Genomic DNA, 17449 nt, shown 5'->3' with positions numbered 1-17449 from the left:
AAAAGTCTGCCTGCCTGTCTCTCATTGCATGTCTGTCTGTTTGTCTGTCTGCCTGTCTATGAGGAAGATAAAATATTCAAACATTCTCATTTGTGAAGTATCTCTTCATTTCCTCATGTTTTTGCTTTCCTTTCACTACCAGGCTATCTTCTCTGTATTGTTCCTATTTCTAATCTTTGAAACATTCCTTATTTTGCTGTCTATCTCTGTCCATTTACTAGTCACTGTTCACAATATAAGCCATGGCCCATTGCACTGTGAAAAGAGAGAGAGGGGGAGAGAGAGAGAGAAAGAGGTGAGGGAGATTAGATTAGATTACATACAGGGTTTAGGAGACAGAAACTGCACAGAGAAACACAGGGAGACAAAGAGACAAGACCAAGGTTGCTGTCTGTATCCTGCCATTGTAGGGACACCAGGTTTGTGGGGTGTAGATGTAGGTAGAATGTGTGCTGCTATTGCATGACTGAAGGTGTTATTATTGAATATTGTACGTTAGGATGAAAAGTAATGCTTGATCACATTGTAATTGTGTGTGTGTGTGTGTGTGTGTGTGTGTGTGTGTGTGTGTGTGTGTGTGTGTGTGTGTGTGTGTGTGTGTGTGTGTGTGAAAGCATGGATATGGATATGGACTTGGAGAGGATCATTCAGTGCATCAAACAAGGAGACCAGGACAGTGTCCAGATACACCTGGACCACTACAACACTCAGGTACTACACTGCCTGTGTTACTATGACTACCACACTAATGTAAACAGCTGTCTGTAACCATGACTACCACACAGTGTGGCTGTCTGTTTCCATGACTACAATTCTCCATGACTGCACCATGTATCCATGACTGTTTTCTTATACCCTCTCCTTCTCTTTCTCTTTCCAATTATCTTTCTCCCTCCCTCCCACATATCTTCTCCACAGTATGCTGAATGCTTCTTCTTCAATATTGAGGAGAGGGAAAGAAGAAAGGTGAGGATGAGGAAAAGACTTGAACTACTCTTTATTTCTGTCATTCCTTTGCATCGTTTCTCCGTTGCCTCTCTATTTCATTCTTCCATCATCCCTTAATTTCTATTTCTTTCGCCCTCTGTCCTTTCCCATCTCTCTCTCTGTCTATTCCCCTGGCCTGTCCCTGCCCTCTCAGTGTCAGGCCACCAGAGGCTCAGATTAACCATGTAATTAGACAAAATCCTGCTCATCCCCCGCCACTCATCTTTATCTCTCTCTTTCGCTCATACTCCATCCCTGTCCTTCTCCTCCCCTCCCTGTCTCGCTGTCCTATCTATCTCATGTCCTCTTTTTTTTCTTTCCTTCTTTCTTTCTCTCTCTTTCTCACTTCCAACTGGGTACAGATGTCATTTCAATTTCCAGTTTTGATTTACATTTGGTTGTGTTGTCAAATAACGTGAATTGAATGTGACATCAACAAAAAAGATCACCATGTCATTGAGTTGGGTAAAAGAGAACACAAAATTCCCTTATGTTGATGACTTCTTGAAAATCCAATCAGTTTTCCATGTTGATTCAACGTTATCACATTGAATTTTTTTTTTATGAAGTAGAAACAATGTTGATTCAACCAGTTTTTGTCTAGTGGGAGGGTTCTTTTCCACCTCCCTCCCCTACAGTAATCTTCTCCCTATCATCCCCTTCTTTCCCTCTCTTCTGTCATCCCCTTCAGCTCCTCTCTTCTCTCTCTGTCGTATCTCTTCATAATGTTAATGATGTCATTATTCATCATTTCTATGTCTTCTTTCTTCCACCTATAATGGCTCTACTATAATGGCTGTGCAAATGACTGCAGCAAAAAGAGCTGGATGAGGTAAAAAAGACAAACTCATTACACCATCAGAAAGAGAGAGAGATAGGAATACAGGGGGGAGAGAGAGACAGAGAGAAAAGAATAGAGAGAAAAGGGAAGAGAGAGGGAGGGCGAAGCTGAGCTGACAGGTCCTTACTCTACATTACACTAATCTCCATTCAGCGCAGTGTTTCATTAGTGGGTGTATGTGGGTGGGTGTGTGTAAGTGCGTGCCTGTGTGTTGTGTGTGTGTGTGTGTGTCTCTGTGTGTGTGTGTGTGTGTGTGTGTGTGGCCTACGCAAGTGTGTGTGTATGTGTGTATGTATGTGTACTCCAAAGCTAATTGTGTGTAATGACTCAACCTACTCCCCCCATTAACCCTCACCAGTTCAGGAAGAACAAAATGAGGGACTTTGTTCCCGACTCGGACTCTGATTTCAACTCAGACTCAGATGACGCTGAGGACCAGGATCTCCTTCTCAGACGGGTGAGTCAGAGTGTGTGTGTGTGTGTGTGCATGGATTTCTCTATTTCTACCTGTTGCTCTTTTCAGTTAAACTGAATTCTCCTCTCCTCTCCCCAGAGGCTGGCTGCAGCCCTGGTGTGGTTTATCCGTACCCAGCTCCAGCCGGGGGTTCTGAAAGTGACCCTGCGTACGCTACGTATCCTGTCCCGCGACCGGCAGGCTCTGGCGCCCCTGGTGACCGACACCGCCCTCCTCACCCTAGCCCACCTGGGCGGCATAACCTCCCTGCCCATCCCCGAAGGCCAGGAGGAAGACGAGGAGGAAGGTCATGATGCCGAGAGAGAAGATTATGGCTATGTCCTCGGTGACGTCAGTTCGGATGCCTGTAAACAGAGCGACACAGAGGCCAGTGAGTGCAGTAGGGGCGCTAATGCTAATGCTAGCTTGTTAGCAGTTAGCAATGTGGATGCTAACGTTGTCTGTGCTAGCCCGACCCAGCACTCCTTGGCCCAGGCTTCCACTCAGACCTGTCCAGCCCTGGATACGGCCAACAACAGCCAAGGTGGAGCAACGACATCGCCATCAGTGACCAGGGACCCCTGCTGCACCCTCAGTACAGAAACCTGCCATGACAACCTGCGCTCTGTCTCCACGGAAACCTGCACTGCCGAGCACCACTGCTCTCCGGGTCATGGAGCTCTGGTGCGCGGAAAGAAGGATGCCCGGGAAGAGATGGATGAAGAGGAGGACAAAGAAGATAAAGAGGAAGATGACCAGGTGGGGAGGAGGGAGGCCCTGAAAGCCCTTTGTAATATAATCTACAACAGTCAGAGGGCGCAAGAGAGGGTCAGCGCTCTGAGGTGAGAGAGAGCAACTGTTGGAGTACAGCAAAAACTATATCTAGTATGGCATCACTTCCCTCATCTCTCTCGCTCTCTCGCTCTCTCTCTCTCTCTCTCTCTCTCTCAGACTGCTCTCTGGTCTATCTGACAAGCTGAAGCAGGGGATCAGTGCCAAAGCTCTTCCCAGTGGTCAGTTTTATGAACTACGGCTGCTATTCCTGCTGACGGCTCTGAGACCAGAGCTCAGGGTGCAACTGCAGCAGGTAACAGCCCAGAGGAGGATGGAGTTGTGGTTTCCCTGCTAATGGTTAGGCGTATGATTTGGGATGGGTAGGTCTACTGTATGCCCCTCTCTCCTGCCATCTCTCCATCTCTCTTTCTTTTCTCTCTCTCCATATCCCCCTGTCTCTCTTTGTCAGGAGCGAGGGGTGTCCATGCTGACTGCAGCTCTGGAGCAGTGTCTGTCTGCGCGGTGGGGGGAAGAGTACGAGGTGCTGAGTGACCACAGTGCGCCCCCTGTCTCTAAGGAGGTGTCACAGCGAGCTGTGGAGATCCTCAAGACCCTGTTCAACATCACATACAGCTTCCACAGACAGGAGCCAGACGAGGTGGGTGGAGGAGAGTCCCATAGAATTCAAATGTGGCTTTTTCCCAAATAGCATGATCTGTTCCAATATCTGTACCTTGTCCGTCTTCTATGGGGCATCCTTGGCTTTTAGTTTGTGAGTAGGTAAGAGTAGGTAGCTAGGAGCTATCTCAAAATACTAATCCAGTACTTTTTAAGCTAAGACTGGGGGTTAGTTTAAACTGATCCTAGATCTGTGGTCAGGAGGCCTTTTTAAAGTCCCCTCTTTTCTTTGTGTCCCTCTCAGGAGGATGCAGCTCTCTATCGCCGCCTGGCTGCAGTGCTACGTCACTGCCTGCTGCTGACCTGTGACGGAGAAGAACTCACTGAGGAGATACAGGGGTATGCACGAGGGCTTCTGCTGTCCCCTCTTCTCTTGTATATCCATGCATTTGTAATGGTGGCCATTCTAGGTGTTGTCAAAATGTTTACTTTTTCATGGCGAAGTAGAAAAGATATGTTCTGAATCATTTTGAAATGGGTGCCATTTCAGGTTTGCCCCATGTCTCCTTACCTCTGATCCCTGACCCTTAACCCCTGACGTTTAACCTATAACCCTCCATAGGCACACAGTGAATGTGCTCTCTGCCCTACCCCTACAATGTCTGGACGTGCTGCTGTCTGTGCGTCTGACGGAGGGTTCACAGGAGTGGGAAGGGGTCAACATGGACACTGTCCACACCCTACTCACCTTCATGGAGAGACGCCTGGACAGGGTGAGGCAGAGGAAGAGGGAGGAAGGGACTGAGAGAGAGGAAAGTGGGGAGGAAAGGAGGGAGGAAAGGAGGCACCTGTCTCAGAATGCTGTTTGCTTCCGCATGGTGTACAGTGGAGGGTTGCATCTCAATAGAGCATAGCTATGGAAGCATACCGGGTGTGTATAAAGGGTCATAAGCTGACAAAATCACCTATGAATTTGTTATGAAGGGTCAGAAGTTGAAGGAGAAACTGACTCCAGTCCTGAATCTGTTGACTGAGAGCTGCCGCGCGCACCGCGAGACACGCCACTACCTCAGACAACAGGTACTGTTCTCAACTGTTGGGGTGAAACTCCAACTGATTATTGTGGCTTTAATACAGTATGATAATGTTAGTCTGATGTTCGGTTTACATTGTTGTGTTGGAGAAGCATGCTTCGACTTGTGATATTGGGGCCTCTGTCTGTCCCCTCCCTACATGGGTTCTGGATAGCAGCTAACTGGTTGAGCAGGTTTTTGCTCCCACCCAGCACTAACACCTGCCTCTGCCTGTCCACCGCTACAGATCCTCCCCCCTCTGAGGGACGTGGCCTTGAGGCCGGAGCAGGGGGCCACAGTGAGGGGACGTCTGGTGCGCCTGATGACCCACATGGACACGGACATCAAGCACTGTGCTGCCGAGCTCCTCTTTGTGCTCTGCAAAGAGAACGGTGCCCACATCATATCACACACCTGTCACACTTACTAGCTCCTCATTTCAAAGTAACTCTTGGTTAGAAGAACCCACTCGTATCACAGCATACTTACTAACCCCTCATAGCACATGTAGTAACTCATATAACCCCCCCCCCCCCTAGCTGCTTCATCTCCGTTTCAGTTAGTGACAATCCAAGTGTGTGAAATAGATGGATGTTGCCATCTTATGTTTCTCCCTCTTTGTCTGTCTCTCAGTGAGTCGTTTTGTGAAGTACACAGGCTATGGTAACGCAGCAGGTTTGCTGGCAGCGAGGGGCTTGCTGAGTGGAGGTCAGGTGACCCACGCCCAGTACTCTAGCGACTCAGACTCTGACACAGAGGAATACAGGTGTGTAAAACAACCATTGATAATGTCACAAACACAACACTTTGTAATACTGTATAGGGACACAATGCATTTTTAGGCTTGTGTTACATTACTCTGACTGATAGATTGGACTTGGAACTATCAAAACGGCATAAATCGGAGCATGCAACAGATGCAATTTTTGATTGTTAGGAGTGGACAGTATTTACAAGGGAGGTGTTTGTAACTGTGTTCCACAGGGAAGCTAAGAGGCGCATCAACCCAGTGACGGGGAGGGTGGAGGAGGAGCAGCCAGACCCCATGGAGGGAATGACGGAGCAGGAGAAAGAGCAGGAGGCACTAAGACTCATCAGCCTGTTCAACAGGCTCTCACGGTGTGTGTATTTGTGTGTGTGTGTGTGTGTGTGTGTCTGTGAGTACATATCTGTTTCAGCTAGTGACTATCCACGTGTGTGAAATAGATGGATGTTTCCAATTTCTCTCTTTCTCCCTCTGTCTCTCTCAGGGACAAGATCATCCAACCCGTGGGAGTGATGACAGGGGGGGGACTGGAGCCCCTGTGTGGTCAGATGAGGGGGAGCACTGTGGAAGAGGTGGAATCAGAGGGGGAGAGTGAGGAAGAGAGGGAAAAGTAGGGAGGTTAGAAAATAAAAGTGAGAGATGGGAGGGTGATTACAAGAATTTACAGCATAGGATGGTGAAGAGACAGAAAGAGTAAGAGAGATAGAGGTTGGTTTGTATTTATATAGCACAGTTGTGGAAAAAGTACCCAATTGTCATACTTGAGTAAAAGTGAAGATACCTTGAAAATGACTGAAGTGAAAGTCACCCAGTAAAAAGTATCTGGTTTATCAAGTATCAAAAGTAAAATACAATGCTAAAAATACACTTAAGTATCAAAATTAAAGGTAAATGTTATAAATCCTTTCAAATTCCTTATATTAAGCAAACCAGACTGAACAATTGATTTGTATTTATTTATGGATAGCCAGGGACACACTCCAACAGTCAGACATAATTCACAAACAAAGCATTTGTGTTTAATGAGTCCACCAGATCAGAAGCTGTAGGGATGACCACGTGTTTTCTTGATAAGTGTGTGAATTGAATTAGCATTCGAAATGTAACAAGTACTTTTGGGTGTCAGGGAAAATGTATGGGAGTCAAAAACTACATATTTTATTTAGGAATGTGGTGGAGTAAAAGTAAAAGTTGTATAAAATATCAAGAATAAAGTAACGATACCCCCCCCCCCCCAAAAAAAAAAAACTTAAGTAGTACTTCAAAGTATTTTTTGCTTAGTTACTTTACACTACTGATATAGCACCTTTCCTCCATTTACCTGAAAGCACTTTACTTTGGAGTGTGTGTCTGTACCCCACCTCATCTGTCACTATGTGTAGCGCTAGTCTGAATGTACTGTATACGGTAGCATCACCCACCAAAACGCCACTCTTAGAATCACTGTTTAGCCAGGTACATTCCCTGAGAAGAACATGTCAATTAAAAAAACACTAGAAAAAGGACAAGAAGCAGAGAATAGAGTCCTCAGATTCCTTGGCAATCGTAGTGTTGTTTAGCTTCCATATCCTATATTTTCCCACTCTGGTTCCTCTCCTGGAGATACCCCCACTTATGTTCAAGGGTGCAATGCCATTTGCTTGTAACAGGGGATATATCTGGTTGAGTGTGTGGTATGTTTGTGTTCCTGATCCTATACCTGTACCTGTACCTGTACCTGTACCTGTACCTGTACCTGTACCTGTGCACTCCACCCAGCCAAGGAGCCAATCCACTCTGAGGACATTAATCCCAATGTGGAAAAGATATCACAATTGGACTGAAGAGGGAATAACAGGTCCATGATGATTGTAATCAATGATGTGGGAGCAGTTATTGTGCAGGTGTCTGTCCCTGTCATGTGATGGTGAAAGGGTATCACTACTTTTGAGTAACATGCTTTTTCCTCGTCCAACATGTTGTCATTCATTCCTCTGCGTATAGACTTCCTTTCCCCTCCCACATTTGCTGTAGTGTAAAATGCATATGGTTTCTCATGTTGACATATAAATAAACCATTCCTGCTGTACTGCACTGTCACCGTGTCTGCCTTGGATAGGAAAAAGAATCAATAGGGTTAAAATCCTCTGAAACTCTTCTGGGGCAGTCAGAGAGAATATGTTTTGTCAGCATTTTCACGCAGAATAAAATATTAACTTGATTGGATCAGAAACTTCACAGGCACAGACTTTTAACTGACGTAACCGGGAACATTGCCGGAACATTAGCTAAGATTCCCATTAAGTTCTAGTTAAGATTTGATCTAACATTAGGATGATAACATACCAAAAGCATTCAAATAATGTTTTTGATAGCAAATTATTTTTGTCTTCCTTTAAATGTTTTAAATGAAATATCCTTGGAATGTTCTCATTCACTAAAATGTTGTGCACAGCAATCTGTAATCACTACCACCAAACATTCCCATTAGGTTTCCAGTTCATGTAATAACACAATGTAGCAGTTATATCTTTAGAACATACTGCCGCAACTGAATGGGAAAGGGAACGTTCATGCAACATCAGGCGAATGTTTCAGACAAACATTGTATAATCATCCGCACAACTGGACAGTTTCTGATATGAGAACATTTGCCTCAACGTAACGAATGTTCTGGGAACTTTCAAATAACCAATTTTGGTTTGCTGGGGACTCACTCATACGCAGCATCTCCTTTTACAGATTTCTTTATTTTCTTCTGTCTTTATATTCCTTTCTCTTGGGTCAGTATGTACCTCTGAACTCCTACCCATTTTCTTATATCCCCTCCTGCCCAATCTGAGCTGTTTCTGTTCCTCTGTATTTTTTCAGACAATTTCAGGTTAACATACAATACATGACCAAATGTATGTGGACACGTCAAACATCTCATGCCAAGATCATGGGCATTAATATAGAGTTAGTTCCCCCTTTACAGCTATAACAGCCTCCACTCTTCTGGGAAGGCTTTCCACTAGAGATGTTGGAACATTGCTGCGGGGACTTGCTTCAACTCAGCCACAAGAGCATTAGGTCGGGCACTGATGTTGGGCGATTAGGCCTGGCTCGCAATCGGCGTTCCAGTTAATCTCAAAGGTGTTTCGATGGGGTTGAGGTCAGGGCTCTGTGCAGGTCAGTCAAGTTCTTCCACACCGATCTCAACAAACCATTTCTGTATGGTTTGGAGCTCTGTAGTGAGTGTTGCAACCGAGGACAGACACTTTTTTACGGGCTTCAGCACTTGACGGTCCTGTTCTGTGAGCTTACGTGACCTACCACTTTCTGGCTGAGACGTTGTTGTCCGAGACATAACACTACTTACAGTTAACTGTGGCACCTCTAGCAGGGCAGAAATTTGACAAACTGACTTGTTGGAAAGGTGGCATCCTATGACGGTGCCACGTTGAAAGTCACTGAGCTTTTTAGTAAGGCCATTCTACTGCCAATGTTTGTCTATGGAGATTGCTGTGTGCTTGATTTTATACACCTGTCAGCAACAGGTGTGGCTGAAATAGACAAAGCCACTAATTTGAAGGGGTGTCCACATACTTTTGTATATATAGTGTACTTAACTGTTGTTGTCCAGGGTTGGGAAAATCCTATTTCCAGCCAAATCAAAAGGACACCAAATGTGTCCTTTTAATTGACTGGAATCGAAATGGATTTGACCCCAACCCCGATATGTGGTCAACCACACCCTTACTATAATGCATTCTCTTATAAAGTTGTAGGAGGAAAAACAAAACAAAAATTGCTGTCATTTTCAAATTTTTATTTGCTTTTGTCAAATACAGGAATAGCATGTACAGAAGAGGAACTGGGCTTTAGAGACTCAAGTAACTGTACAATATTTACAGATAAGAGAGCTTGAACAAATAGGTAAACCTCCAAAATAATAATTATCATAAACAACAAACAGATCAAATAAAAACAGTCAACACAGATTTTATACGCTTTTTAACAGTTACACCTCCCTAAAACCACAGCGCTTTCTTTTAGAAAGCAAACAGATATTTATTTTAATTTATTAACTTCAGGTGTAAACTCTGCTCTCATTGTCTTTTGAAGAACAAACATAAAGAACACAGTTTGCTTAGGTTTTAAATACATTTTTCCCCCTCACAATTTATTTAGGCAGACAGAAAAAAGGGAACATCACACACTCCTCTAACCTCCCTCCCTCCCTCCCTTCACCTCAGTTTTTCTCCCCTCCACTCTTTTTTTACCTTCAGCAGTAAAAGGGGGACTGAGCAAAGGATTTTGGGCAGGCCATTTCATGTGTACCCTAACAAAACATTATTATTTAAAATAACAACAGCAAACAATCCCAGCTAGGGAGGGTCATTTCCTTGTATAAATAATACAAATCATAATTATTAATACATATACGTATATATATATAGTGTTTGTATGTTGGTGTGTGTGTGTGTGTGTGCCCGTGCATGTTTGGATGTAGATCGCAATCTTTTCTGTAGTGCTGACTGATTCACTGTGGTCCCCTGCTTTCCCTGTTCAGGTCAAGTGGCAGACGTCGTACCCTTTCACACATTCACTATTTTCAATCCGCCTCCTCCGTCCTTCTCTTTTCTTTAGTCAAGAGATACTTTGTGAGAGAAAAACTAAACAAAAGCGCTAAAAACAGTTCATTGTAGCATCCATTTTAATTTAAAACTCAACCGTACTCACAGACTGAACATTGACTGTTCGGTCTTTCTCGCTGGGCAAGAACTAGAGTGGTAGGGTCTGAATCCCCCCCCCCCTCTCCATCTTGGTACAGTCCAGTGTTCTCCACTCCAACTCTCTTGCTATGTCTCCCAAATACTGTATACCTCCTCCCTCCCCACCCCTAGCTTCTTCAACCCACATTCTGCTTTCCAAATGGCACCCTATTCTCCATATAGGCCCTATGGCTTAGGCCAATTGTAGTGCACTATTTCGGACTGTGCCCCCTCCTCCCTCATCAGGCTTTGGTGCTGAGGGTCAGCAGATCGATGAAGGAGTTGAAGAGGGTCTCCAGCCAGCCCTGGTTGGCCATACACTGCTGCACCACCTCCTCCTGACCAGGGTCCTCCGCTGCCTGCTCTATACTGTCCGTCTGGAGGGAATAGAGAAAGAGAACAGATTATTTTTCTATTGAAATTCACTTGCTCATTTACAGTATATATACAAAAGTATGTGGATCTTCAAATTCAAATTAGTGGATGTGGCTATTTCAGCCCCACCTGTTGCTGACAGGTGTATAAAATCGAGCACACAGGCAGGCAATCTCCATAGACAAACATTGGCAGTATAATGGCCTTACTAAAGAGCTCAGTGACTTTCAACGTGGCACCGTCATAGGATGCCACCTTTCCAACAAGTCAGTTTGTCAATTTTTTTCCCTGCTAGAGCTGCCCCGGTCAACTCTAAGTGCTGTTATTGTGAAGTGGAAACGTCTAGGACAACAACGGCTCAGCCGCGAAGTGGTAGGTCACACAAGCTCACAGAACGGGACCACCGAATGCTGAAGCGTGTAGTGCGTAAAAATCATCAGTCCTCGGTTCCAAACTGCCTCTGGAACCAACGTCAGCACAAGAACTCTTCGTGGGGAGCTTCAAGATCACCATGCGCAATGCCAAGCGTCGGCTGGAGTGGTGTAAAGCTCGTCGCCTTTGTACTCCGGAGCAGTGGAAACGCGTTCTCTGGAGTGATGAATCACGTTTCACCATTTGGCAGTCCGACTGACAAATCTGGGTTTGGCGGATGCCAACAGAACGCTACCTGCCCCAATGTATAGGGTCAACTGTAAAGTTTGGTGGATGAGGAATAATGGTCTGGGGCTGTTTTTCATGGTTCGGGCTCGGCCCCTTAATTCCAGTGAAGGGAAATCTTAACGCTACAGCACACAATGACATGCTAGACGATTCTGTGCTTCCAACTTTGTGGCAACAGTTTGGGGAAGGCCCTTTCCTGTTTTAGCATGACAATGCCACCATGCACAAAGCGAGGTCCATAGAGAAATGGTTTGTCGGGATGGGTGTGGAAGAACTTGACTGACCTGCAGAGCCCTGACCTCAACCCCATCGAACACCTTTGGGATGAATTGGAACGCCGACTGCAAGCCAGGCCTAATCGCCCAACATCAGTGTCCGACCTCACTAATGCTCTTGAAAGGAAGCAAGTCCCCACAGTTATGTTCCAACATCTAGTGGAAAGCCGTCCCAGAAGAGTGGAGGCTGTTATAGCAGCAAAGGGGGGACCAACTCCATATTAATGCCCATGATTTTGGAATGAGATGTTAGACGAGCAAGTGTCCACATAATTTTGGTCATGTAGTGTATTTTACCATATTACAAAACCTTTATTCTCAATTCTATTTCTCTAAAGCTGTAAATAGATGTATTCAGTCTTCACGGCCAGAGTATAGACATGTTGCATATACATCTAACATTAATCGATGTTATGCAAGGACTCTAGGATGGATAATAAAGTTATTATTTTTATATAAGCACAACACAGCCACTCACAAATGACAGCCAACCTTCCACAACAAAAGGACTGAATACACAGTGCTCCATTTGAATTATTCTGACCACAATGGAAACAGAGAGGGGGGGGGGAGAGAAAGAGAAACAGAAAGAAAGTAGAGAAGAACAACAATGCCGTAGAGGAAAGAGGGGTGTCGGAAGGTCAGTGTTGTGAAAAGCGATTGTGCTACTGAGTCTTACCTCCTTCTTGCAGTTCAGGAAGGTGTGATACTTGTAGTGATGGAGAGAATGATAAAGGCTATAGACACGACACGTCTCTGTGGACAGCTTGAGGTCCTGAGAGTCGCAGAGAGACGGGAAAAGGGGATGGAGGGAAAGGAGAGAGAGGAAATCATTTATTAGGGAATCTCCCCGGTTCTCTTTGGCTAAGGAGGAACAGGGAAAAGGCCCAGTCTACTATGTATTCACAACTTCACATACTTTCAGAGGACCACTAAAAATACAAATGCACTTGAACAACGCTAAAAGAAGAAACATAGCTTTGTCGAAACCCCGGTTTCCCAGATCGGGAAGCCTGGTGAAGTCTATGGCCGAAAGGGGCTAAATACGGGTGAAGACCCCGGTGTAAATCAGTGGCGCCTTGCAACACGTCAAACCGATCGAATGCATTGCTTGGGCAGGGCTTAACACACAGCACTCCTTCAACGGGCATGTGGGGGGGGGGGGGTTCTTGAAATGTAAAATCCCTAAAAATGTAGCCTCCGGAAGCCAATGGACCATTCAAACCGTTTCCAAAGGACGTGACAACAACGTTTTTTTGGGGCGGTGTGGCTACGCGAGACGAAACGAGACAACTCAAGAGTAAATAAGGACGGTGTCATGGTTTAGCTTTGTTTGTACACGGGCAAACACCGTCCGGGCCGAGTTAAACCCACCGAGATACACGTTTATGTACAAAGCAAAGTGACAAACAGGTCCGGACTTTATTACTCCAGTTCTTGTGAGACAGAATGGTCTCTTCTACTCGGCTTCTACAGCACCTAGACACAATTCTTCGAGGCCAGGGTTAGCCACAGTGCAGCGGATTGGATACATTGGTGTCAGCGGCGGGAAACTAAAGTCAAGGAGTTTCATGACTGGGTGTGGTTCACTCACCTGCTGTTTGGGCACAGTGCTCTTCTTGACGCGGTTGAGGGTTTTACGGTTGTAGCACTCGCCGCCGAGGTGCAATTTGACCGCTCCAGAGTCCAGGGGGTCCGCCGTCATTTTGGGGAACGTATGCAGAGTCTCCTAAAGAAGAAACATGTAAAAGATGGAGGGAGCGAGAAGTAGTCATTTCGACTGTTTTAAAGTTTTCACTTGTCAATATGATAGTGAGAAAGTTGGATGAAGATTGGAATTGGAATCCCCTTCCAAACACATCAGGTACTTTTCATAATCAGGTTTCAGCATTTTTACAACTAAACAGACAGACGTACCTGGTGTTGGCCACTCATGTTGACTCTCCTTAACAGTCTCCTCTTTTGTTCGTTGAGGAGGCTGTCAATCTTCCTCATGGGCGGGAGGTACAACTCGTCTGGGGGCCAGAGTGGGAGGGACATAGAGTCCGTATGACTCATCTCATGACATCGTTCTTCCTCAATCCTATTCTCAATCTTTTACTTTTGATCAATACTCTCTTTCTCTCACTCCCAGGGCGGGGGTCAATTCCACTCGGAATTCAGTCAATTCACGAAGTAAACTGAAATTCTAATTCTAAATTATCATAGAGAAGCATAGCGATTGATAGATTTTTTTATTTTACTTCTTGAAATGACTGAATTGACCCCAAACCTGACCAAATCATCACCCACTCATTTGCTCACACCACGACCCTATCCCTCTCACCGTCTGTGTCCTCCAGGGCTTGAATCATGTCGGGGTCAAGTGCTGTACTGACCAGCATCTCTATGTAACTCCTGAACATCTCCCTCATGGCTCGACTGTTCATCCCCCCTCTCACTGGGGCTACAGGGGAGAAACACAGAGAGAGAGAGCGAGAAAGAGAGAGAGAGAGGGAGAGAGGGAGAGAGATGTCACTGAGTGGGTTTGAACCTAGAACCAAGGCATTACATATAATACAGTGGGGCAAAAAAGTATTTCGTCAGCCACCAATTGTGCAAGTTCTCCCACTTAAAAAGATGAGAGAGGCCTGTAATTTTCATCATAGGTACACTTCAACTATGACAGACAAAATTAGAAGAAAAAAATCCTGAAAATCACATTGTAGGATTTTTTATGATTTTATTTGCAAATTATGGTGGAAAATAAGTATTTGGTCCCCTATAAACAAGCAAGATTTCTGGCTCTCACAGACCTGTAACTTCTTATTTAAGAGGCTCCTCTGTCTTCCACTCGTTACCTGTATTAATGGCTCCTGTTTGAACTTGTTTTCAGTATAAAAGACACCTGTTCACAACCTCAAACAGTCACACTCCAAACTCCACTATGGCCAAGACCAAAGAGCTGTCAAAGGACACCAGAAACAAAATTGTAGACCTGCACCAGGCTGGGAAGACTGAGTCTGCAATAGGTAAGCAGCTTGGTTTGAAGAAATCAACTGTGGAGGCAATTATTAGGAAATGGAAGACATACAAGACCACTGATAATCTCCCTCGATCTGGGGCTCCACGCAAGATCTCACCCTGTGGGGTCAAAATGATCATAAGAACGGTGAGCAAAAATCCCAGAACCACACGGGGGGACCTAGTGAATGACCTGCAGAGAGCTGGGACCAAAGTAACAAAGCCTACCATCAGTAACACACTACGCCGCCAGGGACTCAAATCCTGCAGTGCCAGACGTGTCCCCCCTGAAGTTTGCTAGAGAGCATTTGGATGATCTAGAAGAAGATTGGGAGAATGTCATATGGTCGATGAAACCAAAATATAACTTTTTGGTAAAAACTCAACTCGTCGTGTTTGGAGGACAAAGAATGCTGAGTTGCATCCAAAGAACACCATACCTACTGTGAAGCATGGGGGTGGAAACATCATGATCCGTGTACGGCTGATCCGTGTAAAGGAAAGAATGAATGGGGCCATGTATTGTGAGATTTTGAGTGAAAACCTCCTTCCATCAGCAAGGGCATTGAAGATGAAACGTGGCTGGGTCTTTCAGCATGACAATGATCCCAAACACAACGCCCGGGCAACGAAGGAGTGGCTTCGTAAGAAGCATTTCAAGGTGCTGGAGTGGCCTAGCCAGTCTCCAGATCTCAAACCCATAGAAAATCTTTGGCGGGAGTTGAAAGTCCATGTTGCCCAGCAACAGCCCCAAAACATCACTGCTCTAGAGGAGATCTGCATGGAGGAATGGGCCAAAATACCAGCAACAGTGTGTGAAAACCTTGTGAAGACTTACAGAAAAAGTTTGACCTCTGTCATTGCCAACAAAGGGTATATAACAAAGTATTGAGATAAACTTTTGTTATTGACCAAATACTTATTTTCCACCATAATTTGCAAATAAATTAATTAAAAATCCTACAATGTGATTTTCTGGATTTTTTTCCCTCATTTTGTCTGTCATAGTTGAAGTGTACCTATGATGCAAATTACAGGCCTCTCTCATCTTTTTAAGTGGGAGAACTTGCACAATTGGTGGCTGACTAAATACTTTTTTGCCCCACTGTACATACCAAAATTGTATTAACACACAGTTACACAAACACACACACACAGTCCCTCACCTTGGTCCTCACTGGGCCCATCAGTGGAGGAGTCTGAGTCAGAGGGGACTTCCTTCTGCCACTTCTTCCTCTTCTTGGGTGGAGGCTCTGCCTTCACTGGCCTCGCCCTCGAAGGGCGCTCTGTCTTCTTCTCTCCTCCTCCTCCTCTCTTCTCCTCCCTCAGTCTCTTTCGGTCCTCTTCACTGCTCCTTCTCTCCACCTTCTCCTGAGGTGGTGGATGCCTCTTCTCCTTTTCTTCTCTCTCCTTCTCCTCCTCTCTCTCCCTCTCTCGCTGTTTCTCTTTTTCCCTCTCCCTCTCTCGCTCCTTTTCTTTTTCCCTCCTCTCTCGCTCCTTCTGCTCCCTCTCCTTCTCTTTCGGCTCTTTCGCTTTCTCCCTCTCTTTCTGCTCTCTCACTTTGTCCTTTTGCTCCCTCTCTTTCTCCTTCTCTTTGTCCTTTTGCTCTCTCGCTTTCTCCTTTTGCTCTCTCTCTTTCTGCTCTCTTGCTTTGTCCTTTTGCTCTCTCTCTTTCTGCTCTCTTGCTTTGTCCTTTTGATCTCTCTCTTTCTGCTCTCTTGCTTTGTCCTTTTGCTCTCGTTCTTTCTGCTCTCTCGCTTTCTCCTTTTGCTCTCTCGCTTTCTCTTTTTGCTCCCTCACTTTTTCCTTTTGTTTCCTTTCTTTCTCCCCATCTTTCTCCTTTTGTTCCCTCTCTTTCTCTTTTTGCTCCTTTTCCTTTTGCTCTCTCTCTTTCTGCTCCTTCTCTTTTTCCTTCTTCTCTTTCTGCTCCTTCTCTTTTTCCTTTTGCTTCCTCTCTTTCTGCTCCTTCTCTTTTTCCTTTTGCTTCCTCTCTTTCTGCTCCTTTTCTTTTTCCTTTTGCAACTTCTCTTTCTGCTCCTTCTCTTTCTGCTCCTTCTCTTTCTCCTTCCTCTCCCTCTCATCTCGCTCCAATCGTGGTGGAGTTTGACTGATGGCAGGGGGAGGTGGCTTGGGGAGCGATGGGAGTGATTGACGCCTGTCAAGGTAACATTTTTGTTGTTGTAATTTTGCAGGTTATTGCTTACAGTTAATATTTTCAGATCTACACAAGGGCATGGGCGTAGGGGCTTCAGCTCTACATGGGGTTGGGCACGTATGAATCAAGACCCAGAGGAGTACGGCAAACACGCGGGGACAAACCTACCTCAACATGAGTCCAGGTCTGTGCCAGGGTTTACGTGAGCACACGCGGACATAATCCTTTTTATTGAAATTCTCCAGGAACTTGACATAGAGACGTTGGTACCGCATCTTGGCATCGCCAAAGTAGCCCAGGTACTGTGAGAGAGAGAGAGAAAGGGAGAGAAATATTTATAGAGACAATAATTTGAGTCATTATAAACAAACAATGTGTAGCTTCAAAATGTGTATCATGATGATCTCATGCTGGATTGTAAAATCCTTGCATCCATTGCTGGATTGTACATTGAGATGAAAGAGAAGGAGAGAGTCTCCTGTCTTAAAGGGGATGTGAGTAACTCACGTTGCTGGTGGCACAGAACTGCCTCTGTCCGTCTTTGATCTCGGGGCTGAACTTCTGCAGCAGGGCTTTCTGCACTCTCCAGATGGGTGGTGGCTCGCGGCCGGTCTGCAGGGCCATCTTGAGAGACAAAGAGAGTATGCACAGTGCCTTCAGAAAGTATTCATACCCTTTGATTTACTCCACATTTTGTTGTGTTACAGACTGAATATTCAGGATATTAACTTA

At 45.3% G+C, this 17449-nt stretch overlaps 2 protein-coding genes across 2 annotated transcripts in view; one reads left to right on the top strand and one right to left on the bottom strand.

The window, feature by feature from the left end:
* Nucleotides 1-323: 323 nt before the first annotated feature.
* On the top strand, nt 324-7581 carry LOC109891867 (synembryn-A). Its single transcript, XM_031827053.1, has 15 exons — nt 324-419; nt 615-711; nt 919-966; nt 1802-1819; nt 2187-2285; nt 2382-3124; nt 3234-3369; nt 3526-3714; nt 3979-4073; nt 4297-4447; nt 4659-4754; nt 4995-5139; nt 5381-5513; nt 5732-5866; nt 5998-7581. The coding sequence occupies exons 2-15, from the start codon at nt 616-618 to the stop codon at nt 6125-6127; spliced, it is 2214 nt and encodes a 737-aa protein (XP_031682913.1). The 5' UTR covers nt 324-419; nt 615; the 3' UTR covers nt 6128-7581.
* A 1707-nt stretch (nt 7582-9288) lies between these two features.
* prr12b (proline rich 12b) overlaps nt 9289-17449 on the bottom strand; it is a 31943-nt gene continuing 23782 nt past the window's right edge. Inside the window, exons 9-16 of the mRNA XM_031827052.1 lie at nt 17225-17341; nt 16886-17019; nt 15729-16717; nt 13886-14005; nt 13477-13574; nt 13154-13288; nt 12239-12334; nt 9289-10626 (exon numbers count right to left, since the gene is read on the bottom strand). Coding sequence (XP_031682912.1) covers nt 10492-10626; nt 12239-12334; nt 13154-13288; nt 13477-13574; nt 13886-14005; nt 15729-16717; nt 16886-17019; nt 17225-17341 — 1824 coding nt within the window. The 3' untranslated portion in view covers nt 9289-10491. The remainder of the gene's footprint in view (nt 10627-12238; nt 12335-13153; nt 13289-13476; nt 13575-13885; nt 14006-15728; nt 16718-16885; nt 17020-17224; nt 17342-17449) is intronic.

Source organism: Oncorhynchus kisutch, linkage group LG6 (genome assembly GCF_002021735.2).
Source record: "Oncorhynchus kisutch isolate 150728-3 linkage group LG6, Okis_V2, whole genome shotgun sequence".
In the NCBI taxonomy this organism is placed as follows: Eukaryota; Metazoa; Chordata; class Actinopteri; order Salmoniformes; family Salmonidae; genus Oncorhynchus; species Oncorhynchus kisutch.
This window is presented reverse-complemented; position numbering and strand designations above follow the sequence as displayed.